Source organism: Protopterus annectens, chromosome 9.part0, assembly GCF_019279795.1.
Source record: "Protopterus annectens isolate FY-2018-M chromosome 9.part0, PAN1.0, whole genome shotgun sequence".
In the NCBI taxonomy this organism is placed as follows: Eukaryota; Metazoa; Chordata; order Ceratodontiformes; family Protopteridae; genus Protopterus; species Protopterus annectens.
Window position 1 is genome coordinate 1,816,132,357 of NC_056743.1, and position 14,071 is coordinate 1,816,146,427.

General features: G+C 41.1%; 1 protein-coding gene across 1 annotated transcript in view; it reads left to right on the forward strand.

Annotated features, from left to right (window-relative positions):
- Positions 1–14,071, forward strand: part of COL5A3 (collagen type V alpha 3 chain) — a 1,727,233-nt gene that overhangs the window by 967,392 nt on the left and 745,770 nt on the right. Inside the window, exons 33-34 of the mRNA XM_044084684.1 lie at positions 4,198–4,251; positions 4,881–4,925. Coding sequence (XP_043940619.1) covers positions 4,198–4,251; positions 4,881–4,925 — 99 coding nt within the window. The remainder of the gene's footprint in view (positions 1–4,197; positions 4,252–4,880; positions 4,926–14,071) is intronic.

Here is a 14,071-nt window from a genome sequence, read left to right on the forward strand (position 1 = left end):
TATCTGGATGTTCCCACGCCCTTCGACAAACTAAATCCAGAAGCTCGTCGAAGGGCGGAGACACCCAGGAGGCGGAGGGCTGAGCCCCAAAGGCCTTGAGGAGCACTGACTCATCAGCAGAGGGGGGTTTGGATATCCAGCCGCCTCGTTGTTTGAGGATCTCTAAGATGTCTGCAAATGAGACATCATCCGGAGACGACTTAGGGGACCCCTCTGCATCATCAAGATCAGTGTCCGATGTAATAGACTCGGGGGAGACCACGTGCTTCCTCTTGCACGATCTCTTCCTTGGGGCTTCCTCGAAGACAATTCGAAGAACCCTCAGGAGGAGGGAACCCCAATGGGGTAACCTCAGGCCCAGGGGCTCCGCTGACTACGGACAGGGGAACTGCCAAAGACCCAGTCTCCACGCCCAGGGAAGGTGCCGGTAAAGCCAGAGAGATGGCCGAAGAGGACTTGGCCAAGGCACTCCTCATGGCTCTGAAAGCCGGAACCCCAGAATCCTGGGAGTGTCCGGTCCCCGGAGCCATGATAGCCGACGGAAGTCCCGCAGCCGAAGCACCGAGGGAGGCTCGAAAGCATAGGTCCCGAAACATCACCCCCGGGTCCAGCCGAAGAAGTCCGTGTACCAAACTCGGACCCGAAGGCCCGGGTTGGAGTAAGGGTCGGAGCCGACCCTAAGATCTCCACCGGCTCCAACAGCACCTGCTCCGGGAGCCAAGCAGTCGGAGGAGGAATGGCAATGGGGTGGGCCAGGGTCATCGGCTCCGAAGCCAACTGGGTCGGAACCGAAACAAATTTTTGGAAGACTGGGGACTGGAACAGTCTTTGGAGCACCCTGTCTATATCAGAATCTGACATCCTCAAAGACCGAGAGGAAACTGAACGGGTTCGAGATGGCCTCTCCAACGGCCCCAAAGGACTAGGGGACCGGCTCCGAGGTGACTCGACAACTATCGGCGCCGAAGGAATACACACACCAGATTCCATCGGTGCCGAGGTGGACTTCGGCACCGAGGAGGAAGTGTCTGAGCGGGCGACCCTTGTCTGCTCCGAGACCAGTGGAGCCGACGAAGGTGACCCGCCTCTCGATGCCCCAGCCATCGGCTCCGAAGCCAGAGGAGTCGAGACTGGTGGCATCGAGGCAGACCGTTCCATCCTCGGCTCCGAAGTCGGAGCCGAAGGAGAGGCCTGCCTATGTCTCTTGGCGGTCGGATCCGACGGACTGGTCGGAACCGACGCCCTTTTCTTTTTAGCCGGAGAAGGAGAGGATGCCAAGGCTTCTTCAAAAGATGGTTTAATTAACCCCTTAAGAATTAATTTATTTTTCCTCTCCTGGAGGACCCTTGAGGAAAAAGCGTGACACACGCTGCATGACTCCTGTAAGTGTTTTGCACCTAAACAATACACACAGAGTGAGTGATCGTCTGTGATGGACATTTTAAAACTGCATTTGGTGCATTTTTTAAAGCCCGAAGGCCTAGGATTTTGAGACATTATGGAAAGTGATTTTAACAGAAAAAATACAACTGACTTTCTGTTTAACACTACCTAATAATAGGTTTGCAAATAACAAGGGTATTTTGAAACCCTATAAGTTTTTAAAAGAGGTTGACTGACCTGGAAGGCCCTAAGATGAAGGAGGCCTACCAAACACAACCCAATCACACAACAAGTCTTTAACCAACTCCAAACACACACAAAAGTGAACAATAGCCGTTAAAACAGCTTTTTGTGAATAGAACACGAAATTCCTGACAGAAAAAGATAGTAAAATTACTACTTAGCTCAGCCAGCTCGAGACCACGTCTTCGCAGTTTAGCGGCAAACGAGATCTGGGGGACTGGTAGTGGTGCATCCTGGGATATAGTAAGCTCAGCCAATAAGAGACTTCGCTCTTTGGCATAAGCGTGCCGAGTCGGAGCCGAGGGATCGGCTCCGAACCCATCAGTCAGAATGTAGGCGAGATAGGATCACATAACATCATAACATATGGACTATGACTCCATAGTAGTAAATCAAACAGCACATCAGCTGTGGCTCCCGTAGTAGTACTTGTCACCAGGCAGAAATTAAAATTAAAGCAAAACAGCCATCATAGTAGTAAATCAAGTGTCTGTGTTAAGCTTCCTCAAGCAATACAGCATGAAGCAAGTAAATCAACTTATGAGGAAGTAAATTAAGCAAACATACTTGCGACTTGCGAGTGACTAAACTTGTTACCAGGTAGGAATGAAATTAAAGCAAAACAGCCTTACGAGCGATAAATGCAAACTTGAAAGAGCTGCCATTGCCTGCCCCCCTTGTGAATCTGACAACATCGCACCCTGCAGGTGATGACCAAAAAAAAAAAAAAAAAAGCTGGGAATTCGAAAATTAAAGGGGCCATGTGGGAATTTGTGGCACCCTAATATTTTACCCTTAAAAATGGCAATAACTGAAGAATTTGGTATGGTTGAGAGGTATGCACATATCCAGTTGCATTTTAGGAGTCTGTTTCATTGTACACCTCTTCTTACTTCATCTCTACCATTAATCAATCAAACCTTGTTGTACAACCAAGCTTTGTGGGCAACACACTGCTGCTGCAGTCAGCAGTGCTTCTTCAGAATGTTTAGTTTTCAGGTTTGGTTCCCAGATTGGACAAAGTACTCACAGACTCACCGGTTCCAGCTTTCGTTTACATCCAAATACATACCTGCTGGTAAACTGAGCTGTCAACTAATTGGTGTATAAATGTGTGCATGCATGGTATGAGTGCATTCTGCAGTGGACTGGCGTTACACCCAGGACTGGTTCTCTGTCATACAATTGCTTGCCCAGAAAGGCTATGGGCTCACCTGTGACTCAATATGATAAATCAGGCATCAGAGAATGAATGAATGAATGAATGAATGAATGAATGAATGAATGACTGGAGTGATTTAAATTTGTGAATGACTGATTTAATTTGTAGGTGAGCTTGTTCATTAAAAAAAAATCTTTAACTGAGAGGTTCAGTTGGTGAATTACTAACAATAGCTGACAAATATCAATTTGTATACATGAAATGGTGCAAAGTGAGATGTTATGGATGTTATATTCTTGGAAGTGTTCCTTACAATTTTTCTTTAAAGAGCTAGGGATTATAATTCTGTAATAAATTCTTCACTGCTTCTGTACTCTGTATTTCATGCCAAGTCTCTCTCTCTCTCTCTCTCTCACACACACACACACACACACACACACACACACACACACACACACACATACATACGTACACAAGTGTGTAAATGTTCCTTTACCTGTTTGCTTTTAAATACTCACCCTCCTGATTTAAAGGTTAACACTTTCTTCATTGCTTCTTAGGTATGTTACACCTGTTTTATGAGTATGGAGAGTATTTCAGGCAAACATTGCTCTTTGACTGAATATATTACTGCTTCCTACACCACAGCTTTTCCTTTTTTTATTTCTAGTAGTTGTTTCCTATATCTGTCATGCTTTTCTGCTCACCTTTACAAAGTGAAGTTATTTTTCCTTGCAAGGAACATGGATGTACTGAAATTTTTCAAGGTGCCTGAAGTCAGCATTTGCAATGTTTGTTCATGTATTTGAGAGGGTGGTCAGCACTGCTGTATTTCTCATACTGAACCAGAATTAAGGCATGGTGGGCGATTGCAGTGTAGTATGGTAGAGGTCTAATTTAGATAGATTAAAGCAAGAGATGAAGATGATAGATGATGCTACAAAAGAAGTGCTTTTCATCACCATAATATAGTGCCCCCAAATGCTTTCTAGTAGTCAAGAAAATGTTCCTATATTGGTAGGCTGAGTGCATACTTAAACATATTAGTCTTGTCTGCTATGAGATAATGCCCCTTACCAATTAGAACCCACACAGTATTTGTAATCGTTTCAGTGCCATTGCCTTATCTCTCATGACATTGAAGCTTATGCAGTTGCTTTCTTTTATGTCAAAGACAACTAAAGAGGCTGACTTGAGTCTGTGTGACAGAAAGGTTCTCATGAAAAGCACTTCACCCTGCTTATCTGTTTTAACACGGTTAGAATCGTCTATCTGCTGTTTCTCCTTGCCTTCCTAGGGCACTTTAATAAACCTCTGCATTTCCTCATATATATGGGAGCAAACAAAAACCAATATGCCACATTTTTGTGAGAAATACTCCAAATAATTAGTCTGATGTTCATTTTTAGGGTCCCCGTGGCGGAAGAGGAAAGAAAGGTCCTACTGGTAAACCTGGGTCAAAGGTAGGTTGGTTTTGCATTTTTTTTAAACTGTTGCATCTAACACTCGTAGGCAGGGAAATCTCAAAAGAAATGCTACATAAATGCTTAGAAAATGGAATCTCAACACAGTATCAGCAGTCATTAGTCAAAGGAGTCTCTAGATTTAATTAAACGATTTTGTACAATATCACATCTTGGCAGGTCTAGATTCTGAGTCATAACACACCATATGGGCAGCTTACTGAAACAAATGCATAAAGATAAGTGCAGTCATTTTATTTATTTATTTGTTTCAAGAGCAAACTAATCCTAAAACTATTCTTGCAGTCTTTAAAAATTCAGCATGTACAATGCTATTAAAGCTTCTGGTTTTCAATCTGCTAACAGTGTACTGATCCATACCTCGTTATTTTTTAATTACCGGCACACTACTTGCTAACTATAAAATGAATGTGTTTGAAACTAGCTGTGGATCCTATAGTCACCCAAAGAGAACCTGTGTATGAGATAACAATGTTATTTTTTTCTGCAAAGTTTCATTATTACTTTTCCACACAGTTATTTTGTAAAGAGAACACATGAAATAAGTAAAGATTTACACTCTGTTAGACTTAGCCGCAAATGACAACATATTTCATTTGTTTCTTCAGGGAACTCCAGGCAATGACGGAGCAGCAGGAAGTCCTGGAGAAAAAGTAAGTCTGATTTCTATGCAAATATATGCACTCAATATCAGTGCCCCCAGGACTCAGATTACTTTGTATATGTGGACAGTACTTGTGTAGGTGGTGTTATATGTATAACATTTTAAAGAAGAACTGTCAGGCTTTAGGCCTCAAAGCATACACAGCTTCAGAACATGTGGATAATGACTGCCTGTACTCTGTAGAGGCTGTATATCTTCCTAGGGATTCATGATAATGGCCTACATAGCCCAACTTAGTGTGAGGTTATTGTATTAGGTTGAGAAATGTATTAATGTCAGTGCAATGGCTGAGTGAGTTATGAAAGCTGCATTGTACAAAGTGATGTTGCAGCTTTTTGATGACTTGTGAGGTACAAATGACTATAATGTAGCAGAATAAACACAAGTTTTCTACCTTTCCATGCCAGTGCTATTAGCACAGTGCGATTAGCATAGTCTAATATAGTGTTGTTTGTCAGCTCATGACAACTAAACACTACGTAGCAGCTTCCTGCTTACAGATAGCTATGCCATGATTAACTTGTCCATTAATCCTAGAGAGTGAGTGCAACTGGATTTTGGTTCCTTCTATCAGGAATAGTTCAAATGGTATGGATAATGCAGATGTGTTTTTATATTTCCTTTGTACGCGGGCACTGGTGATTGCAAACGGTTCATCTTTATTAAGACACATGTTTTGAGGACTCTTGGCACATCTAGACATTGCTGACTTTACTGATGTGTCTTTGAACCGAGCTAAGATGCCATTACAGTTGTAACACAAAATTCAGTGCAAGTGTTGTTGAAGTACCATGGAAATTTCTATGTGTGTGTGTGTGTGCCCATAGCTATTTTGTGCCATCAATCTGAGTAGTATGCTGCTAGGATAACTAATTGCTATCACAGGTTTAATGGGGCACTGCCTTTTGTAGAACATAACCATTACTAAAGGTGATTTAACTACAGAATATTGTGTTGACGATGTGCTGATGAAAATGGTAGCTGACTGAGGTGATTAACCTGGAAACACCTGCAGTATTGTTTTCATTTATGTCTGTGTAAAAACTCAATATAGGATCATGTTTTGCAGTAAACAACATTCTTAGTGCTATTAGGATAGTCTAATATAGTGTTTGTTAGTTTGTGCCTTCTCTGTAGCTATGTTTTCACATGGTAGGCATAATTTTCTGTGAAACAAGAAATGTGTCCTCATGTGGAAAGCCTGGTACAGTACCACGTGTGCAGTGCAGTGGGGTCTTGTCCCATCAATAGTCTATCTTGAGACATTCTGCACTGAACAACACATGTAGTGCTGCTCACATGGGCTGGTAAATGCTATGACATTTAAGACAACTAGAAGAATTCTGCCTGCCTAGCTGCCTCTTGTATTTATAGTACGTGTTGTGTAAATGCAAACTACACTGAGTGACATCAGTTTTCAAAACCACTTTCTAGAATGCAGATTTATAATGAACATTTTACTGTTTAATTTAAAAGGTCTTGTCCTCTTCTGTACACTTTCGTGAGGACAAGCATTCTTAAAATTAATTTATGGCCATTCGTTCATTATTTAGTTATAGGTAATCCTTGACATTCCACGTTTTTTGCTAAGAATGAGCCTGTTAATCTCTGAATCAATTTATTCACTTCAGAATGTGCTGCAAGGGTAATTATTATAATGTTGTTGTTTTTGTGTATAGATGTCCTAATATCTGTGAACAATATAATATAACATAAGCAGTTCTCCAGTCTTCTGTTTGTCTTTGTATATTTTAAGGTAGTGAAAATCAGGCAGTTATAAGTTCTTTCTTACTGACTTATTAAGTAAGAAAATATTTGTATTTGCTCGTTTAACCACTTTAACATATCAAGAGCTAATGGAAAGAAATGCATGAGGAAAAATCAACAATATTCCTGTTCCATCCCTCTGTCTTCATAACGTATGGGATATGCCACCTTTCCTTGGTGCTCATTAATCTGTCAATGTAGCAGTGGTTTAGTGTTTGGCTTGCTTTGTTGCAAGCAGTATGAGAACTTAACACTTGGTAGCAGCTTCCTGTGTACAGATTGCTGAGACCACAGCATTTCAGTTTTTCTCATAGCTTTTCATGCACAATCTCAGCTGAAGGCCAAGTAATTTTTTTTTCCCAAACCCCAACAATGACTTTCAGCCTTCTCTTCAGCTGCACTACTGACCCATTTGCTCATCCTATGTGGTAAATCCCACTGTCCCATTTGTTGCCCTAGGAGGTGAAAGCTGATTGCAGTGTGGTATCAGGACGTTTGTGGTTATGTATCTGACTCCCTACCATTGGCATGATTTGAGTTCTGGTGGTGTCTCAGCAGGTGCATGCTGCTTCCTGGTATGTAGTTCATCACCTGTGGAGGCACAACTGCAAGGTAATACCAACAAACTAACTGTGGCACCTTCCCCTAGGGTGAGTGAGTTGATAATTGCCACTCATCTCCTACCTTCCCTTTGCACACTTCTCAAGTACCCAGGCCCACTAGATAAACTCCGGTCACTGGTGCAAAAGTCAGGGGTTTAACCTCTCTTTGCCAACAGCACAGGAAAAAAAATCAAAAATGTTGTTGCTGTAAACACTTGCTTCTCTGCTAAACTTCCTGGTCATGATGAGTGCTATGTGTTATTTACTATATTGACACAATGAAGCATTTTATGTATAGCTCTTTGACTTGTGCCTGTAAATATTGATTTAGTGTAGCAGTATGATAGCTACTTTATTTCTCTTTAGATTCACTTCAGATATCTCATTATTGTTGATTGTATTAGACAATTTTTATCTAATTATAAATATTCACATTTTTTTCATTTTTTGTCATCTGCAGATGCATTTTAATAGCCGTTCCTGTATTTTTTAATGAAGGGACTGTTTACCAGATGTTTCTAAGTTAACATTTAAAATTATTTAGTATGTAAATTATGTAAGTTGCTTAAACACATGTTTCTCAGGCACATTGAGTGAGACGGAGGAAGTGTCTGACATAGCACTCCATTAAGTCTGCAACTCAAGCAGTGTGGAGTGATAATGTGATAATGCCTTGACTAAAGGCCAGGCAACCCAAGTATGATTAGCAACTCAGGTGCCAGACAGAGTGACAGACATAATATGATGTCCATTGGGGGGAGGGGAGATTGGCCTTTGCATATCTCTCTGAGCACTGGTGAAGGCTGGGGTTCAAGGGAACACGTGTTGGACTAGAAGGACTGAGAGAAAGAGAAGGTGTGACTGCCCTGCAGCTAGAGGCATGGACATATACTCAGTGTGGCCTTCTGTTGTCCTCTAGCTTACATGAATGCTTTCAGCACAAGAGGCAAGGACAACGGCCATAGAAAATCCCTTCATGCAGAAACATGATGGCTTCTGTTCCGGCTCATCTCACCCACTTCCTTTGGAGTTTTTATGACTGCATATTAACATAACTCTTTTGCTTTTGAATCTGTGAGTGGATCCATTTTCTGCAATGTACAGGTAGACTCATGTATCTGAGTGCTACAAGTATTAAGAGATCTGTATCTTTCTTCGGATATCAACATAAAGGCTAACATTACGTGTCATAATGTCCACTGAATGGATACCATGTTACAGTTATTTAGCAGCATACAGCTGAACCATAACCTGCAAGTATGCTGTTTTACCTGATTTAACTACCCTTGTGTCATCTCCCTTTCATCTTTAGCCTTTCTGTTCTTATAGTCTTTCCTGCCTTTTGGCTTCCTTATGCTATATTGCCTTACCCTCCATCTCCTCTCTTTTCCGCCTCTTATAGGCCCTAGCCATTGCTCAGATTATTAGCCATACACTCTTGTTGGCCTTCTGCTTCTGACATTTTCTTGTTCTTCTCATCCTTTTTGAATGGCCCTGCATATTCTATCTCAGACTCATTACCTTGGGTTGCTTAACACATCAATTTTATGCCCATCTTTAACTAACTAACTCATAAATAGCCATCTTTCTCAGCACACTGTGGTAAATCCCACTGTCCCATTTGTTACCCTAGGAGGTGAAAGCTGACTGCAGTGTGGTACAGCATAATCCAGTGTTCTGAACCCCCATACCATTCTCTTTGTCTTTCTATTTTTACACATTCATCCTACTCAACCACGCAATGCCAAGATCATTCCCTACTAATTATGCCTGGACATTTATCACTCCCACTGTCCTGATTTGGAGCATGCCCAGAATTCTACAATTTTCTAATGCAGTGTTGCAACATTTAGCTAATACCCTCATGATCCAAGCACTCCCTAAACTTCTGACACTTCTCTACAGTGGATATTGCAAACTTCCAGCTTTCCCATTAAACAGTTAGCTCCCCATGAGGATTAATATCTTTCTGCACACAACTCTTCTCTAGTCTCTTCTTAATGCTAAGTATGGCAAATGATGCATTGTATCAACCCACCAGCCCTTCTGTTCCTCTCTCCTGACTGTTAGGACACTTAACTTACCTTCATTCCTCAGCTGCAACTTTGCCCATTTCTTATTTTGGTGTTCTTCCTCCTCCTCTATGGCATATCATCTGGTACCCTCTTTATATAGATTGCTATTCCACTACAATTTGTCCTTCCTCCTTCTTTCCAAAACAACATATACTAAGGTTCCTCCATGTCCCACCCCATCTTGTCATTGGCCCATGACCTAATTATTTTACATCAGCTTGGGAGTAGATAGTGTGGCAGAAAGGGAGCAGCTATGCTTCTGAATGCTTCCTCAGTGGATGACATTTCTGCCTGCTGCTCTGCTATGTTTCTTGTTTAATGTATTTTGTCAGTATATGATGGATTATCAAAAGTATACAATGCATGGAAACCCACATGTACACAAGGCAGGTACACACTGCAGTGCATTCAAGAACTGCATTTGATGTGTTTAGTTACACTCAAAATAACTAATGGATTTTGATACTGTGGTTCACTCAGTTAAGTACAGGTTAAGAAGGTCCCCTATTACTCCAAATTTCTCCATGATGTAATGGGTGATTTTTAACAGTAATGCTGTTAACCAGCCATTATAAATACAAGCTTAGTATGTATAGGGGAGGGGGCTTCATCAACCTTACTACCATAGGTTAGGAACAAACTATGTAAACACTTGTTCAATACTTTTATTTTTTTTACTTATGGGAATCTTGCTGTCAGAGTCAGATTGAAAACAGTTCACTATTTAAAGGTGAGTCAGTTGTACTTATGATATATGATACGTTTCTATTTCTTTGTCATATTTTGGGTTTATTATGAGCAGCGGTGTTTGTTTACTTCAGACTTCTGGTGGCAATCCTGGCTGTTTTGACATTTTTGTGGGGTGGTAGCATCTAATTTTATACATTAAAGAAGTAGAGTTTCTACATTATTTTGCAAGAAGATTCTATGTATGCTCCTGGGCGATTTGAGTAAAGAAAGAGGTAGTTATTTCTAATTAGTACAACTGATATGGGGTGAAAGGACAACAGCATAAGTGTTGCAAGCAGCATAACTCATACATCTCTTTCAAAGCAGCATAAATATTGTAAGCGAAATATATGAACACAACAGATGAGAAAAAAAAGTGCTGAATAGCATTATTTTTTTTTCTTTCCATTTCCTGTATAATACCCAGGCTGGGTTAACGTAGGAGGTGTGGGGTGGAGTATTTTTGCATTGCATCTTTGTTTTTATTCTTTTGGTAAATACATATAACATTTATGAGCCAGATGCTAAAGAATGCATTCTTACAAAATGTGATGAATTATATTGTTGATATCTGGGAAAGACTAAACACAAACAGTTTAACTTCAAGTACTTTGATTCAGGTTTGGTGTAAGTACAAGCTTCCCTGGAAATATTATTGGAAATGTCTGTGTGATGCACTAGGGAACTGAAAATCTGCAGTCTGACCTGGTGTCCTTACAAGCAAAAGTGGATAACCGCAAAAGGCTTTCTAGATGCTATAATCTGACAGCAATTGGTTTCCATTTGGAAGCAGAGCAGCCAGACCCATTGAAGTTAATTTCTGTACAATTTCAGGAACTTATAATCAGAAACATCCTACAATAATACATTTCACAGAGTTTCTACTAGCAGGAACTTAGCTTGGTAGAAATTGAATCAACCTGTATGCTTGCTTTGTCAGATGCTAACATTTTTCTGGGCAGCCAGGCCATTCTAAATGTGTCAAGGCACCCTGGAAGAATGATTTTGATTGGTGAGCTCCTCTGTGTATCAGTCCAGATTGCTCTGTAGCATATGTTGTTGAAGGAATGAAATCATGTAGGTCATTTAATTTACAAAGGCTGCTGCTTTATTCCCAGCAACATATTACCCGCGGTGGTGGTGCTGCGGAAGCGTTATCGCCTCACAGTAAGACACTGTCTGGTTCAGTTCTCAGCTAGAGCATCTTCTGCGTGGAGACATGCGTGAATGGGCGTACCTTCTTTGAAGGTTGTGCGTCAGGGCTGGTAACTCGGCACGTAAAAATCAACTACCAGTCATTAGCGGACCAGAATTCCGCTGTTGCGACCCCTAACCGGGAAAAGCCGAAAGACACAACAACAACAACAACAACTGAGGTTAGAAAAGTATAAACACATACACTTGTCTCTAATTCATCAAAAGCAGAGGCTTTCTTACATCTCAGAATGGCCCTATGCAGGTGTAGCCAGATGGGAGTTCCTAATTTAGTAGGTAATAAGTCACCTGATCCAAAGGTGGATATTTCCTTCAAGTCATGCGGTCTGAAACTGCAAACATCACAAAAAACACCTTCTCTTTCATCACTTGCTAGCTGCTTTGTGATGAGCAATAGAGGTTATTGTTTCAGTCAGAGAAAGAATGACCACAAGCAGAAATTACTGCAGGATACAAAGGCATGTGCATTAGCATTAGGGAGGTAACTGTCCATTGCTAATATACCTAGTAGATTCACTGTGCTTCAGGACAGTAGAGACACTGGTTCTGATCACACAGAAGACTCATCTAAATTATCTGTAAAGGAATGTTCTGGTCACTGTTAGATTCAAACATAGCACTAATTTATTAACACATGAGGTTTGGTTTCTGTTCAAAGTGTAGGTACAGTTACACATGCTGGTCAGGGACGGGGGGGTACAGGGGGATGTACTGATACATGCTATAAACCTTTTATGTGCCTACTGCTTTGTAATATATAGATGGGTTTTACTTTCTACATCCTATAAAGTCATCTGTGCACTGATGCTTTTATTCATTACATGTTGGCTGATAATAATAAAAGAGAGTGAATGATTGTATGTGTGCTCTTACACTGACGTCGTTAGTGTGGAGAGGTCAAGAGAGGTTATGTGACCATGTGCTTTATAATAAAGGGGGAAGCGAGGGTTGTTCCCCTCTTCCGTTTTTAACCAGATTGATTGCCTTCACGTGTGTTTATTTCCTCTGTAAATGTATGTTTAACCCGACTTTCTTGACCTTAAGATGACATCGCCAACAGGTTATGGGCCCAGGAGGGAAGTAGGAAGCCGATGGCATAGACTATGTTTTGATGGAGATGAAAAGAATTACAAGTTGTGGGAGACAAAGTTTCTGGGACACTTGCACTTGCTAGGGCTGAAAGACGCCATTTTGCAAAATGTGCAGCAGGACGCAGAGGATGACGAGAATGAGGAGGAAGCTGACGCTGAGAAAAATGAGGAGGCCTATGCAGAGCTAATACAGTTCTTAGATGACAAAAGTTTGTCCCTTGTCATGAGAGAAGCTGCAGACAACGGTAGAGAAGCGCTTCAGATCCTGAGAGACCATTATTGCAGGAAAGGGATGCCATGGGTAATTAGCCTATACACCGAATTAACAAGCCTCCAGAAGGCCGGCAGTGAAAGTGTCACAGACTATATTATTAGGGCTGAGACGGCCATTATGGCACTTAGAAATGCTGGGGAGAAGCTCAGTGATGGATTACTAATTGCGATGATTCTGAAAGGGTTGCCTGAAACCTTTAAACCATTTGCAGTCCACATCACGCAAGATGATGATAAGTTGAGCTTTGGTGAGTTCAAAACAAGGTTGAGAAGTTAAGAACATACTAAGAAATTTAATGCCAACGTAAGTAATGATAATGTGATGAAAGCAAGTAGCCTTGGTGAAAGAGTAAAAGCAGAGATTATATGCTATAGCTATGGCCAAAAGGGACATAAGGCATGAGAATACTGGAGAGAATATAAAGGCCAGAGACAGAGGTGTAGTTTGTATAAAAACTCTAGCCACAGGGACAGTAACTGTAGACGAAAGAAGAAAGATAATGTGAAACAAGCAACTGACACTGATGATCACACATTTGTCTTTAGAATAAATGAGCATCAGATTCATGAATTAAAACAGACAGGATTAATGGTAGACACTGGCGCCACGTCACACATAATTAACAACCTGAAAAAAGTTTAAACACTTTGATGCAACTTTCCAACTGAAGGAGCACATTGTGGAATTAGCTGACGGGACTAGAACCTGTGGGGGTCGCACAGAAGAGAGGTAATGTGGAGGTATGGCTGCTAAACACAGAGGGGCGCAAAGTAAAGGTGATGATATCTCAACATATCCACAAAGCATTTTTTTTCTGTTAAGGCAGCAACGTCGAAGGGGGTCTCAATCAACTTTAAACAAGGAAAGGACCAACTCATCTATACAAACAGCACCAGGTTTGACATAATTGAGTATGATAGACTCTATTACTTAGACACATATGATGAAGAAAACAAAGGTGAGATACATTATGATGCATCTCAGAGCTGTTATGACATTCAAGCATGGCATAAAATGCTTGGTCACTGTAATGTTGAAGATGTGTCAGAATTAGAAAAGGTGGTAAAAGGTATGAAAATTAAAGGTAAAGTTGAGAGACCTAACCTAGATTGTGAAACCTGTACGCAAGGGAAATTTGTCCAGAGGAGAAACAGAGAACCAATGCAAGAGCAAAAACTGTATTTGAACTAGTCCATACTGATTTGGCAGGCCCAATTGAGCCAGCAGCAAAAGATGGAGTTAAGTATGCTTTAGCATTTACTGATGACTGCTCAGGTGTAATATTTGTCTGCTTTCTGAAAGCCATGAGTGACACAGTCAAGGCGACTGAAAAGTTTATTGCAGATTCAGCCCCTTATGGAAGGGTAAAGTGTATCAGATTA